Raw genomic sequence first — 16,096 nt, 5'->3', positions numbered from 1 at the left:
ATATGATCAGATTTTTATGCCTTAGGCAAATTATTTTGGCAACTCTGTAGAGAGTGGATTGGAGAGAGAAAAACAGAGAAGCAGAGAGTCCAATTAGAAAGCTATTACTACAGTCCAGAAAAAGGGTGGCAAATACCTGAATTATGATAGTAACTATGAGTGGGAAAGAAGAGGATGGATGCAAGGAATATAATGAAAATAAAATCAATAAAGACTGACTGGATAGTGGGGGAGGAATGCAACAGAAGATTCAAGATGAGGGCAAGCAGTGTTCTCTGGGTAGGAGAAACTAACATTTTTTTGCAATGGAGATACACTAAAAGTTTCCCAATAAAATACAGGAGTAAAGTAAGAAAGATCCCTCTCCTCATTGTTTTTTTTTTCACATAGTTATAGAAATGCTAACTACAGCAATAAAATAGGAGAAAGAAATTAAAGGCATAAACAGGAAAAGAAGAGAGAAAATTGTCCCTATTTGCAGATTAGATGGTAGTTTACTTAGAAAATCCAAGAGAAACAGCAAAGAATCTAATCTTCAGTAAAGTAGTAGCATAGATTCAATTTATGAAAACCATCAGCATGTAGACACAGCAATAACCAAATCCAGAAAGAAATAATAAAAAGAGAAGTCCCATTCCAAGTAGCTGCAAAATGCATAAATATTTGAGAGTCAATCTACTAAGGCACACTTCAGACTCTAGACTTTCATAATTGCAATTACAAAGCACTCCTTAAAGAAATATAGAATGACTTAGGTAATTGGAATAATAATCATTATGCATGATTGGGCCATGCCAACTTAATGTGTAAGTAATATACATCATATATGATAGATAAATAACCACACTATCTAAATTAATTTACAGATTTAGAGTTATACCAATTAGATTACCAATAGGTACTTAGTATTCATTTGGAGGAACAAAGTCCAGAATCTCAAGGAAAATAAGGAAAAATGTAGGAATAAAGGGAGAATAGCTCTTCCAGTCTTCAAATGGTATCATGAAGTTGGAATCATTAAAACTACTTGATATTGGTTTAAAAAATAGAAAAGCAGATCAGTGGAAGCAAATAGACAAAAAAGAATCAGAAACAACTCAATTATAAAGAGAGAGCAAGAATTATTTGAGGAAGAACTACCTTTTCCCAAGAACATCTGTGGAAAAAATGGAAAGCAGTTTGGCAAAAATTGGGCTAAGGCCAATAATATATCATTTTGTAGTATCAGACCTGTGATTTCATTGGTATAGGGAGTTCCCAATGAAGAAACTCCCTCTACTAAGGCAGGTCAATCATTTCTCTGCAAATTATAGTTTTAGAAAATAAGTGCTTGGGGCACTGAGAGGTAAAATTATTTGTTCAGGTTTATACAGAGAGTATGTATCAAAAGTAGGATTTAAATTTATATCCTTCTGACTCTAGGATTGGTTCTGTATTCATTATACCACAATGCCTCTGTACCTTGTACCACATGCAACAATAAATGTAAAATGGTCTTGTGACCTGAATAGTAATGGCCAAAAAATCAAGAATTCATAAGAAAAAAAAAGCTCATATGATTTCTAGAGCTATGGTTAGAATTAGAGTTCTAACTGAAACAAGGGAGAAGGGTAATGACAAAAAATAAATAATTTCAGTTACATAAAATTGAAAATATTTTGCATAGATTAAATTAGTATAGCTGGGGCAAAAAGAGAACCATCAAGTGAGAAAAATCTTTATAGGGGTCTGCTATTCAATATAATATACATATATGCATATATACATACATGAAAATAAGTCAGACTTGTAAAACTAAGAACTGGTACCCAAATTGATATGTATGTGTATATGCAAAGGATAGGAATCAATAATTCTTGAAAAAATTTCACAGTATTAACAGCCATATGAAAGATCATCGCCTTTGAATACAAGATGAAAACAATTTGAAAGAAATATAGAATGACTTAAGTAATTGGAAGAATAATCATTATGCATGATTGGGCCATGCCAACTTAATGCATAAGTAATATACATAATATACATTATATACATAACCAAACTACCTAAACTAATTTACAGATTTAGAGTTATACCAATTAGACTACCAACAGGTACTTTGTAGAGCTAAACAAATAACAAAATTGATACAAACTCCTTTGTATGCCTCTCTGAGGAGAAATTAGTGAGTTATCTTTTTATTTAACTACAATGTATGGGCATGTTCTGCTTTTATTCATAATAAGAAAGTCAAGATTGATATAGCTCAAGATATTGCATAGGTCTTCAAATTAGATTTATAGACAATCAAGAGATTGACCTAACAATTGGCACAGGAAAAACCAAGCGAAGATGAAGAATGCACATTGCAAAGATTATGAAATGCAGTTGGGTGGAGACTCGTTGAGTTAGTTCATCAGTTCACATATCTTAGACAGAATTGCCTATGGGCAATAAGGTATATCAAGAAATAAAGAAGTAGAAGAAAAGAGAGGGGCTAGGTGGGATTTGAAAAATTGGGCATTTTTTGCAATGAAACCAAAGTACTCCAAAATCTCTCTCAGTCTCTCTCTCTCTCTCAGTCTCTCTCTCTCTCTCTCTCTCTCTCTCTCTCTCTCTCTCTCTCTCACACACACACACACACACACACACACACACACACCATACTTTTAAACACCATTATTTTTCCAGTGGTATTATGTCTCTGAGAATTATGGACTACCTAAATTAGTTCTATTCTAAGACCATAGGGGAAAATTAAAGAGAGAATTAAAGGCTTTCTGACCATTTTTCATTATTACTTGGCAGCAAATGGTAAACCAGCAGACTGACTAGAGAAGTAAGAGATATATAAAAATATGCATCCCAATGACATTTATTGGAAATTTGTATTTAGAATCCTCTGAGGCAGTAGAGGGCTAGAGATCCATATGGGCAATTCTTTAGGGCCACATGTAAACCTAAGTTTCCACCACCTATATGGGCATGATCAGTTTATGGTTTCCAGCTTTCCTCTCATGTTCAAGAAAGATCATCTCAATGATATACATTAGTGACATTTGACCTGTTTTCCTCTATTCCCAGGGGCTTTAGAACAGTGCTTGTAGAGAGATATGATATTTTCTGTTACCTCTGCTCCAAGATATATATTTTATCTTATTGCTTTATAATTGGCTGAGGCAGTGAAAGAAAATGAAAAAGGGGAAAATGTGCCTCACCTTATATCATTGGCTTTGCAAATTTGTTAAGCCCATTCGTGTGGCTTTGATTAGTGTATGAGAAACTTTCCCAGAATCCATGAGTTTACTGTTCCATATAGATGGATATTAGATCATAAGATAAAAAACTGTGGTTCTCTTAATTGATCTCTTAATTGCCAAATTCAATGACCTCTTCTCAATCTTCAACCTCTCTGCAGCCTTTGACCTGGTTGGTCACTCTCTCCTCCTTGATTTTTGTAACAACAATGCTACTTGCTGCTGCTGTGGCTGTGTAAGACCAATAACACCAGCACACAGGAAGGCTGTTAGCACAGGTTCTTTGATCTGCTTTTCTAAGGAAAGTAACTTTAGGGGGTTAACAATCTTACTTTAATTAAACATACATATAGGCTGGGTGGAGCCAAGATGGCGGCTGGAAAGCAGGGACCAGCCTGAGCTCCCTGCCGAGCCCCTCCAAAAACCTATAAAAAATGGCTCTGAACCAATTCTAGAACGGCAGAACCCACAGAACAGCAGAGGGAAGCAGGGCTCCAGCCCAGGACAGCCTGGATGGTCTCTGGGTGAGGTCTATCCCGCACGGAGCTGGGAGCTGGAAACGGAGTGGAGCAGAGCCCAGCCTGAGCGGCGTGGACCAACAAGACCAGCAACCGGGCAGAGCATGCCCTAGCGCCCTGATTCAGTGAGCTGCGGCAGTTACGAGACTTCTCAACCCACAAACACCAAAGACAACAGAGAAGGTTAGTGGGAAAAGCTGCGGAAAGTGGAAGGAGCTCGCGGTTCGGCTTCCAGCCCCGGGGGCAGCGGAGGTGGGGCAGCTAGGGCTGCTGCTGCTTCCGGCTCCAGGCCCACCTGGTGGGAGGAATTAAGTGGCAGATCAGAGCAGGGGTGCACAGCCTGCCGAAGATCTGAGCCCAGTTCGGGTTGGGGGTTCTTGGGGAAGGAGCAGTGCTAGTGTGGCAGAGCTGGCACCTCCCCCCAAAACGTGGAACATAGAACTCTGTAGTCTACAAGCAGTCATACCCCACTGAAAAACTCAAAGGTCAAGTTAGTTGGCTGGGATTATGGCCAGGCAGCGAAAACACACCGAGATTCAGTCTCAGACTCTGCATTCTTTCTTTGCTGACAAAGAAGACCAAAACATACAGACAGAAGAAATTAATAAAGTCAAAGAGCCTACAACAGAAACCTCCAAGAAAAACATGAACTGGTCCCAGGCCATGGAAGGGCTCAAAAAGGATTTGGAAAAGCAAGTTAGAGAAGTAGAGGAAAAATTGGGAAGAGAAATGAGAAGGATGCAAGAAAACCATGAAAAACAAGTCAATGACTTGCTAAAGGAGACCCAAAAAAGCACTGAAAAATACACTGAAGAAAACAACACCTTAAAAAATAGATTAACTCAAGTGGCAAAAGAGCTCCAAAAAGCCAATGAGGAGAAGAATGCCTTGAAAGGCAGAATTACCCAAATGGAAAAGGAGGTCCAAAAGACCACTGAAGAAAATACTACTTTAAAAATTAGATTGGAGCAAGTGGAAGCTAGTGACTTTATGAGAAATCAGGATATTATAAAACAGAACCAAAGGAATGAAAAAATGGAAGACAATGTGAAATATCTCCTTGGAAAAACCACTGACCTGGAAAATAGATCCAGGAGAGATAATTTAAAAATTATTGGACTACCTGAAAGCCATGATCAAAAAAAGAGCCTAGATATCATCTTTCAAGAAATTATCAAGGAGAACTGCCCTGATATTCTAGAGCCACAGGGCAAAATAGAAATTGAAAGAATCCATCGATCACCTCCTCAAATAGATCCAAAAAAGAAATCTCCTAGGAATATTGTTGCCAAATTCCAGAGCTCCCAGATCAAGGAGAAAATACTGCAAGCAGCCAGAAAGAAACAATTTGAGTATTGTGGAAACCCAATCAGAATAACCCAGGATCTGGCAGCTTCTACATTAAGAGATCGAAGGGCTTGGAATGAGATATTCCGGAGGTCAATGGAGCTTGGATTAAAACCTTGAATCACCTACCCAGCAAAACTGAGTATCATGCTCCAAGGCAAAATATGGATTTTCAATAAAATAGAGGACTTTCAAGCTTTCTCAATGAAAAGACCAGAGCTGAATAGAAAATTTGACTTTCAAACACAAGAATCAAGAGAAGCATGAAAAGGTAATCAAGAAACAGAAATTGCAAGGGACTTGCTAAAGTTGAACTGTTTTGTTTACATTCCTACATGGAAAGATGATGTGTATGATTCATGAGACCTCAGTATTAGGGTAGCTGAAGGGAATTTGCATATATATATGTATATATATATATATACACACACACATATATATATATATGTTTATGTATATATATAAGTAAATGTGTATGTATGTATATATCTATGTGTATGTGTATGTATGTGTATGTATGTATATATATATGTGTATGTGTGTGTGTATATATATATATATATATATGTTAAAGAGAGAGAGCAGGCACAGGGTGAGTTGAAGATGAAGGGAAGATATCTAAAAGAAATAAAATGAAATTAAGGGATGAGAGAGCAACATGCTGAGAGAGGGAGATAGGGAGAGATAGAATGGGGTGGATTATCTCGCATAAAGGTGGCAAGAGGAAGCAGTTCTGTGGGAGGAGGGGAGAGGGCAGGTGAGGGGGGAATGAGTGAACCTTGCGCTCATCAGATTTGGCCTGAGGAGGGAATACCATACATACCCAATTGGGTATCTTACCCCACAGGAAAGAAGAGGGAGGAAGATAAAAAAAAAATAAAAGGGGGGGGATGATGGAGGGGAGGGCAGATGGGGGTGGAGGTAATCAAAAACAAACACTTTGGAAAGGGGACAGGGTCAAGGGAGAAAATTCAATAAAGCGGGATGGGTTGGGAAGGAGCAAAATGTAGTTAGTCTTTCACAACATGAGTATTGTGGAAGGGTTATACATAATGATACACATGTGGCCTATGTTGAATTGCTTGACTTCTTAGGGAGGATGGGTGGGAAGGGAAGAGGAGAGAGAATTTGGAACTCAAAGGTTTAAAATCAGATGTTCAAAAACAAAAAAAAAAATTTTTGCATGCAATTAAAAAATAAGATACACAGGCAATGGGGCGTAGAAATTTATCTTGCCCTACAAGAAAGGAAGGGAAAAGGGGATGAGAGGGGAGGGAAGTGATAGAGGGGAGGGCTGACTGGGGAACAGGGCAACCAGAATATACGCCATCTTGGAGTGGGGGGGGGAGGGTAGAAATGGGGAGAAAATTTGTAATTCAAACTATTGTGAAAATCCATGCTGAAAACTAAATATGTCAAATAAATAAATTTAAATTAAAAAAAAAACATACATATATCATTCATTTAGTTCAGGGGGAAAAGCCAGCACCCTGAACTTCAGAAAAAAACACAAACAGAAATTACAAGCAGAAGTTATGTAAACAGAGCCAATAGAAAGAAGATCAGCAGATAGGCTTCTATCTGTCTGCATTACATACATAGTTACCGGGGAGAGAAGCACCAACATCCGGGTTTTCAAAGCTGGGGCTGTGCTCCAACAGCTACCACCCAGAGTCTCATCTGGCCAAATCACAGGAACAATCTTCCAATGAATGAGCCCCCAAAGCAAAATCCTAACCTCAGCGTGTATCTGTACTTCTTCAGGGTCAGAGGGCATCACAACCATGGGACTCAAACCCATGTAACCTAAGCCTTCCTGTGACTTAAGCAGGTCATCAAAGACTCCCAACTCAATCAAAGAATCTTGATTGAAACAAAGGCAAGACTCAAAGGCACTTGATTGCCTTAGTGCTGAAAAGCACTCCAAAACAAAAGAGAACAAAAAGTCTCACCCTGTTTGCCATTACAATATTCTATTCTCTCTAGGTCTGAGGTGCTCCAGCCTCTCCTGGTTCTCCTCCTACCTATCTGACCATTTCTCTGTCTCTTCTGCTAAATTGTCTCCCAGATCACACCCTCTAATCATAGGTGTCCCATAGGGTTCTTTCCTGGACCCCTTTCTCTTCTCCCTCTGTACTATTTCACTTAGTGATTTCATCAGCATACATGGATTTAATTATCACCTCTCTTGCTACTGAATCTGAAAATCTACCTATTTGCCCTAGCCTCTCTACTGATCTCTAGTCTTGTGCCTTCAACTTCCTTTCAGCCCTCTTGGACCATATGTCCAGTGGCCATCTCAAACTCAACATTTCCAAAATTGAACTCATTATGTTTCCCCCTCTAAATCTTCTCCTCCCTCCTAACTTCCTTATTATTGTAAAGCAGAGGTGTCAAACATGTGACCATAATACTCCATAATGCCAAATCAGATTAAAACGTAATTGAGAAGTATTTAAGAAAATAAACAAAAATACAATGGAATGTGGCTAACACTGAAGGTTTTCTTGATAATGTGACTTTCTTAAGTCAATATGTGGCCTTCAGGGATCCTTATCTATGATTTAGTGGCCACTTTTCTATTTGAATTTGACACTAACCTCCCAGTTCCTCAGGCTTGCACACTATTTGTCATCCTTAGATCCTCACTATCTCTCACCCCACCCCACCCCCACTATATCCAATCTGCTGCTAAAGCCTATAAATTTCACCTTCACTACATCTCTCCACTAGGCCTCCTTCTGTCTAACACTGCCACCATTCTAGTGCAAGCCCTCATCACCTCACACCTGCACGATTATAATAGCCTGCTGGTGGGGTTGTCTACCTCAACTCTCTCCCCATTCCAATTCATCCTCCATTCAGCCAGCAAAGTGATTTCTCTAAAGCTCATGTCTGACCAGTCATGCCCTGTCCCTCAGTAAACTTCTCTATGGCTTCCAAGACCAAATACAAAAAAGCTTGTTAATTGATTGAATCACATAGACAAAAGATGATGAGGACCTAAATTATAGGAGTAGCTGTGAGAGTAGTGAAAAGGAGACAGTGTAGGATATATTGAAGAGATGTGCTTAATTAAGCATTCAATCAATAAATACATAATAAGTGTTTACTAAACTGGGAACACACATACAAAGAATAAACAGTCTCTGTCCATCTTACAGATTATAAGATTAAGCTATAGGATTAAGATATAGATTAAGCTTATAGGATTTTAGTGCAAATCCAACATGTGTCAACAGTATGATGTGGCAACCAAGAAAAGCTAACGTGATCCTAGGCAGTATTAAGACAGGCTTTGTGCCTGAAAATGTAAGGGGGTCAGAGTCCTGCTGTACTAAGCCTATGACAAACAAAATTTGAAGTCTTGTGTTCAGTTTGGCCACTATTTTGATAAGGAGAGCACTCAAAGGAGGGCTAGCAGGATGATGAAGAATAATTTCATATGAGGATCAGTTGAAGCAAATGGATGTGTTTCACTTGGAGAAGACTTAGAAAGGGATATGAGAATTGTTTTTAAGAATTTGAAGGTCTTGTCACATGGAAGAGAAATTGGACTTGTTCTACTTGGCCCAAATAGGGCAGAAGTCAGAACATTGGGTAAATGTTGCAAGGAGGAAAATCTAGGCTTAATAGCAGGAAGTTCCTAATTAAGAGTAATCTCAAAATAGAATACCATGGCTTTAGGAGGTAGTGAGTTCCCCCTCTCTGGAAGTATTCAAATGGATAGAAAAATAGATAGTTACCTCTCATATATGTTATAGAGGGTATTACTATTTGGGTATGAGCTGAACTGGTTCTCTAGGGTCTCTTCCTACTCAGGTTCTATGAATTTATAGTGTTGGTAAAATACACTTGCCTGTTTATCTAACAATCTAACCTGAGTATTGTTATTTAAAGCTAATACTACTACTAAGAGCCTGGATTAGGTAATTACACTTTAACAACAGTACATACACACCGTAAATGCATACTTGTTGATCACCTGGATGACAGTTTTAAACAGAATCTTGCTCGTTAGTGTGTAGCCATGATATACAACAGGTTCATTCTGTGATCCATCCCAGCAGTCAATTTCCAAACAACGACATCCCTTCACAAGGGCACTGAATAAAATGAAAACCAAATACTTCTCAGACATCTCACCAGTATAGGGAAGTCAGTAAGGTAACAAATAACCTAGAACAACAGATCACCCCCCAAAACCCACTTATATTTTTTTAAATAAATACATTTTTACATTTGTCCTAATATATCAGCAAGTTTAGTATTCTGAGGATCACAAGACTTAATGGAAACCAGCAAAGGCATACTATAAGGACCTGACTTGGGATGAGATCAAAAATTTCCCTGAATCTTGCAGTGTTCAATTTGTCCCTTCTTAGGTTTCATTTGGAGACCTAGGTGGCACAGCAGGTAGAGTACCCGGCCTGGAGTCAGGAAGACTCATATTCTTGAACTCAGATCCAGCCTCAGATCCTGACTGGTTGTGTGACTCTGGACGAGTATAAAGTTAATGAAACAGGAAGATCTTCCCCATCCATTAACAGGCCCATGTGACCACATGTGTTCAATCACTCATCCTGAGTCACATAGGGCCCACTAGGAGAGGAACTTGCCTAAGAGGAAGCTTGCTTAGGGGGTGGCTTGCTTGTAGGAAGGCTTTCACACCTGTTGGTACTAAGCTAATTAGGCACTGAGTCATGAGGGTTGTGAAGCCTTCTCTAATGGCAAGCAAAGTGGGACATTTGTTGTCTTTTGTTTTGAAGTGCTTCTCAGCACTAAGGCAATCCAGTGCCTTTGATTGAGTCTTGCCTTTGTTTGTAGGAAGGCCCACACTCTTTTGCTAATTAGGTAACGAGAGGTGTGAAGCCCTTGGGCCCTGAAAAAGGGTATATATACTCTAAGGTTAGCATTTTGCATGGGGGCTCACTCACTGGAAGAGTGTCACGTGATTTGAGAAGATGAGACTTTGGGTAGCTGTTAAGAAGCCCCCTGGCTTTGAAAACCCAGTTGTTGGTGCTTCTTTCTCTGGCAACTGTGTATGTATAGCTTTGGTCAGACAGCTAGAAGCCTGTCTGTTGATTTGGGTTATTTGGTCTATTCATATTTTCTCTGTTTGTAATTTCTGTTTGTATTTGCTCTGAAGTTCAGGGTGATGACTTTTTCCTCTGAACTAAGTGAATGATATGTGTATATTTGATTAAAGTGAGATTGTAAACCCCTTAAAGTTGCTTTCCTTAGAAAAGCAGATCAAAGAACCTGTGCTAGCAGCCCTCCATTCTGCTGGTATTATTGGTCTTACACAGCCACAGTAGCACCAAGTAACAGTTTTGTTACACCTTCTGGCTCTGAGAAGTGTATATATATTCTGAGGCTGGTATTTTACTTTGGGTGCTTGTTCATGAGAAGGATCTTTTGATTCCCTGGACAGGACTCTGAGTTAACACCCCCTGACTACTCAGATGTTTGATGCTCCCCCAATCTGGTGGTGTATGTAGGTGGTTGTATTACTTTGTTCAGACAGTTGGAGCCCTATCTGTTGATCTCTGTGATACTTTCTCTGCTTATATTTTCTCTCTGCTTGTATTTTCTCCAGGTTCAGGGTGCTGACCTTTCCCCTGAATTAATGAATGATTTATATATGTTTAATTAAAGTAAGATTGTTGACCCCCTTAAAGTTGCCTTTCCTTTAAGAAAAGCAGATCAAAGAACCTGTGCTTGCAGGCCATCCTGGGTGTGCCAGGGTACTTGCTGTTACAGCAAGCCACTAAACCCTGTTTGCCTCAATTTCCTCATGATTCCAGTATCTCTGCCACTGTGGTATGATGTTATAGTGTTATTGATTCACCAAATTCCACGGTCAGATTTTTTTTCCTGCTTTAGAGTGAAGTGTTTCTTCTTGTTAAAATGTGAATACCTCTTAAATGGATTAATCTTGGATCTCTTGCAACTCTAAAATTCTCTACTCTTTTATGATTGTTTCATCAGTCATTTACATCTTAGTGAAATTAATTCATCTCCTCATCTCATCTTGCCCAGGAGGTAGATGTTGATCGTAAGTAAAATGGAGAGACATTAGGAATCCTGGATGCTCAGATTAGGGGAGTATTTGTAGTATTTACACTCAAAGTGTAAGTTTACACTGAAAGTGTAAAGAACACAGAATGTTGATGCTAGTGAAGTCAAAGGTGAGTTTCACCTATGTCACAATTTTGCCCTGTTTCTACTCCATGCTGATTTTACAAAACATCACCTCTAAAGAGAGTGATGTATCAGGGACTATGCCTCTGGTGCTCACTTTCTCACCTGTCTGATTCACGCATTCTCTGCAGCTAGAGGTAAAGAGATTAGTAAATCAGTTTTTGTTTAGAAATTCTTTATTGGCATTAGGTTTGGGCTCCATCAAAGAACCACCAAGAGAGCAGTTTCTACTCTACTGAATTTCTAAAATCTGTTATCCATCAAGTTCCCAAGCACTGGCCTTTGTTATTTATTGGAATAAAGTCTTTGGCGTAATTACACTAGACCTGAATTCTAGGTTTAAGTTCAAAGTAGTTATTTTAACTCTATCGATTGAATGTGTCACACTTTTACTACTAGAAAGCACATGTTTTATAAATACCTTTTATGTAAATTTTGAAAACTGGTTCCAATTTGAAATTTCTCCTAATTTCAATGGCACAGTTGTGATGATAGAGTATAAATCAAGAGGGATCTTTCAAAATTGTATAGATTTGTTACAATACAATGATCCACATGAAAGTACTTTTAAAAAATTATTATGTGCTATCTAAATGAAAAGCATTCTTTCTTTTCATTAAGTTGGTCAGAAATTATATTTAAAACATTGAGAATGGCATATAATCACTGGATTGCACAGAAACAGTTTTATGGACATACATATCTACAAACCATATCAAGCCCTGGAACAAACACAAACTAGTTTCAGTGGTGGTAGTACGGTGGAAGTAGGAATTCAATTTTTCTTTTTCTCATCTTATTAACTTCATTAATTATGAAACTAGAAAAAACGTTTTTTACCCCTAACTGGTCAGTGGGCATAGACATGGCCTTACATAGGAAACTAGTCAAATGTCTCACTAGCAAAGTAGGTGGTTATGAGGCACACAGATAGGAATAGTCATTGCCTACCTGCTCCAGTGAGATGCCAAACACACTCTGTACTCCTGTCAACTGATGGTCCGCATATGGTACAAGCATGGGTCAGGAGCTAGCTGCTTTTTAGGTGGCACAATATTTCAAATTAAATGCAAAAATAAATACCTTGCATAGCCCCAAAGGTCACTTGGCCCTATTAACTGCCCAGAAATCAGGTAGGTATTATGGGAAGATGAAATAAAGTAATCACTTAAAGGACGAGTCATATCGTGATAAACACGTGTGCAACCCTTTTTAAATAGCAAGCAATCGTTTGAGTTCATATATCTTATAAATCCTTCAATTGTCATCTGGTGTTGTTTTTTCACTACAAAAAAAGATTAAAAAGAAAGCAAAAATTATTTTTACCAATTCAAAGTACACCTATTTCAAAACATTTAGCAGTGGATGTTATCCCTGAAATATTTATACATAGTTAAAATTTCTAGAATTTCAAACTGTCCTGGTATATAAATTTTAATAAGTTAATTCTGAGATCTTCCAGTTCAAAATTAATTTAATAAAATTTCTCAGTTAATTATCTCAAACGATTTCATTCTTATTTGATCATCAGGAAGCAAAGTATATAAAATCCATATAAATTTGTTCCAGTATTTTAAAATATAATAGCTAGCATTCATACAGTTCTCTAAGATTGGCAAAGTCCTTTGCATATACTGTCTCATCTGACCTTCACAACAGTTCCGGAAGTAGTTGCCATTATTATCCTAACTTTAGATATGAAGAAACTTAGACTATCAAGGTTATGTAACTTGCCCCAGGTCACTTAAATAATAAGTATCTCTTACTGATTCCAAATCTTCTACCCACTGTGCCACCTAATTGCCCTAAAATATGCCATATGTACTTCTCTTAACCTAAAATCTATAAAAGATCGGTTTTTTTAATGGTAAACTAAGTATTATTTACTTCACTATTTAGTTTTTAGTTTCAAAAATATTTGTCACAGGACTCCATTATATGGCAAGCTTTCCTAATGTATTTTAAATTATGATTAAGGAAGAAAATCAACTAATGTAATTTTTCAAGAACTCTTCTATTGCTTAAAAAAAAGATACGTCTCTACACATGCACACTTCCACAGGTATCTTCTTTAATGTTAGGAGTTTGCTTATTTATTATAAACATCTTGAGTGCAAGAGTAGTGTCTTCTTCATGTTCTATAACCTCTGACAGCACCGTACAGTGCATGTACCTCTATTTTGCACACTTCTATGTCAGAAGCTGCGTGCATTCAAGGACAAGTGTTATATGGTACCTTGTAAATTATAACAGCTAGAATTTCCCGTGTTGGCAGAGACCCGTAACTCGTCTGCAGTCAACAGCACCCTCCTGTCTTCACAAGTCAGAGCCACCATGCACGAGTGTATCTCCATCCATGTCGGCCAGGCTGGAGTGCAGATGGGCAATGCCTGCTGGGAATTATATTGCTTAGAGCATGGTATCCAGCCCAATGGTACCATGTCCAGTGATAGGACTTTGGGGGTTGGTGATGACTCCTTCAATACCTTCTTCAGTGAGACTGGAGCTGGCAAGCATGTCCCCAGAGCAGTCTTTGTAGACTTGGAGCCTTCGGTAATAGATGAGGTTCGGACTGGCATGTATAGACAGCTATTCCATCCTGAGCAGCTGATCTCTGGCAAAGAGGATGCTGCTAATAACTATGCCCAGGGCCATTACACTGTTGGGAAGGAAATAATTGATCTTGTATTGGAGCACGTTCAAAAACTGTCAGACCAATGCACAGGGCTACAGGGATTCCTGGTATTTCACAGCTTTGGAGGCGGCACAGGTTCAGGTTTCACCTCTCTGCTGATGGAGAGGCTCTCTGTTGACTATGGCAAGAAGTCCAAGCTGGAGTTTGCCATCTACCCAGCCCCACAGGTATCCACAGCTGTAGTGGAGCCCTATAACTCCGTCCTTACCACTCACACCACACTGGAGCACTCAGACTGTGCCTTCATGGTGGACAATGAAGCAATCTACGACATCTGCCGCCAGAACCTGGACATTGAGCGCCCTACATACACCAACCTCAACCGGCTCATTGGCCAGATTGTGTCCTCCATCACTGCTTCCCTGCACTTTGATGGCGCTCTCAATGTAGACCTTACAGAGTTCCAGACCAACCTGGTGCCCTATCCTCGAATCCACTTCCCCCTCATCACCTACTCGCCCATTGTCTCTGCTGAAAAGGCCTATCACGAACAGCTCTCTGTAGCAGAGATCTCCAATGCCTGCTTTGAGTCCTCCAACCAGATGGTAAAGTGTGACCCACGTGATGGCAAGTACATGGCCTGTTGCATGCTGTACCGAGGTGATGTGGTACCCAAGGATGTAAATGCCACCATCGCCACAATCAAGATTAAGAGAACCATTCAATTCGTAGACTGGTGTCCCACTGGCTTCAAGGTTGGTATCAATTACCAGCCCCCAACTGTGGTACCTGGTGGAGACCTGGCAAAAGTACAGCGGGCACTATGCATGCTGAGTAACACAACAGCCATTGCCAAAGCATGGGCCCGTCTAGATCACAAGTTTGACCTTATGTATGCCAAGCAGGCATTTGTGCACTGGTATGTGGGTGAAGGCATGGAGGAAGGAGAGTTCTAGGAGGCTCGGGAAGATTTGGCTGCCCTAGAGAAGGATTATGAGGAGGTAGGCACAGACTCTATAGAGGGCAAAGACGAAAGTGAAGAGTACTAGACAGCATCCAGCAAACATGCTCATCTGGCCCATCTATCTTTGGTGTCTTTCTCTTTTCCTACCACCCCACATCTTTTCTTACTTGAAATAAATATGAACATTTTTTTTGAATACCCCACTGAAGCTTGCAGACCCTGCTGCTTTTTGCTTTGGTGTCTTTCTCTTTTCCTACCACCCCACAATAAAATCTTTTTTTACTTGAAAAAAAATTATAACAGCTATAATTTGTAACTTTATAGCCCTTTGTTCTCGTATAATCAGTAGAACTGATATATTTAAGTATGCTTCAAAATATGGGAAACTAAATAGCAATAGTTGTTTTCTAGTGGCAAAATATGAATTAAATTTATTTGCTGTTTGTAGATAATGCTAAAATGGAGTTGGAATTGGGGTTAGCCAGTACCTTAGATAATAGAACCAGAATTCAATTTGACTTTAGTAAGCTGGTACAGTGTATAGTAACCAATTGTATATTTATGAAGTCTCAAACATAGAAAGAGTACAATAAATGTTGTTCCAGTGAATGAACAGACAAAAATAAGTGTCAGAAATTCAACAGCAACTGGACCTGTGATTTCATTTGTATAGGAAACTCTGAGGGAAGAAACTCCATCTGCCAATGCAGGCCAGCATCTTCTCTGTAATCTATAGTGTTAAAGAAGTACATAGAGCAATGAAAGGATTAGTGACCTGCCTAGGGTGACACAGCCAATATGTGTTAAAATGCAATACTTGAACCGAGGTCTTCCCAGATTTGAGATCAGTTCTTGATCTACTTTGTGCCTGTTTTCCCAAGTTGTTAATTCACTTTTCATAATTTTCTCAAATCACTCTCATTTCTTTTCCCAATTTTTCCTCTACTTCTCTTATCTCTTTCTTTAACTCTTCCAGTAATTCTTGTTGGTCTTATATCAAATTATTACTTTTTCTTTGAGCCTTTGCTTGTAGTTATTTTCACATTGTTGTCTTCTTCTGAGTTTGCATCTTGGTCTTCGCTGCCACCATAGTAGATTTTTATAGTCATGTTCTTTTTGTTGTTTACTCATTTTTCCAGCCTACTTCTTCACTTTGAATTTTATGCTAAAATTCCCTCTGCTCAACTGGGGG

The 16,096-nt window shown here is 38.9% G+C and overlaps 2 protein-coding genes across 2 annotated transcripts in view; one reads left to right on the top strand and one right to left on the bottom strand.

Annotated features, from left to right (window-relative positions):
* Window positions 1-16,096, bottom strand: part of PLCZ1 (phospholipase C zeta 1) — a 97,131-nt gene that overhangs the window by 61,382 nt on the left and 19,653 nt on the right. Inside the window, exons 3-4 of the mRNA XM_036760662.1 lie at window positions 12,389-12,590; window positions 9,063-9,207 (exon numbers count right to left, since the gene is read on the bottom strand). Coding sequence (XP_036616557.1) covers window positions 9,063-9,207; window positions 12,389-12,590 — 347 coding nt within the window. The remainder of the gene's footprint in view (window positions 1-9,062; window positions 9,208-12,388; window positions 12,591-16,096) is intronic.
* On the top strand, window positions 13,639-14,896 carry LOC118850389 (tubulin alpha-1 chain-like). The gene has a single exon (XM_036759748.1). It carries the CDS (start codon window positions 13,640-13,642, stop codon window positions 14,894-14,896), a length of 1,257 nt encoding a protein of 418 aa, XP_036615643.1. The 5' UTR covers window position 13,639.

The sequence above is a fragment of the Trichosurus vulpecula genome, chromosome 5 (assembly GCF_011100635.1).
Source record: "Trichosurus vulpecula isolate mTriVul1 chromosome 5, mTriVul1.pri, whole genome shotgun sequence".
NCBI lineage: Eukaryota > Metazoa > Chordata > Mammalia > Diprotodontia > Phalangeridae > Trichosurus > Trichosurus vulpecula.
This window is presented reverse-complemented; position numbering and strand designations above follow the sequence as displayed.

What these genes read in the sequence shown, in the direction of transcription:
- LOC118850389 (XM_036759748.1), top strand. Translation starts at nt 13,640, where the DNA reads ATGCACGAGTGTATCTCCATCCATGTCGGCCAGGCTGGAGTGCAGATG.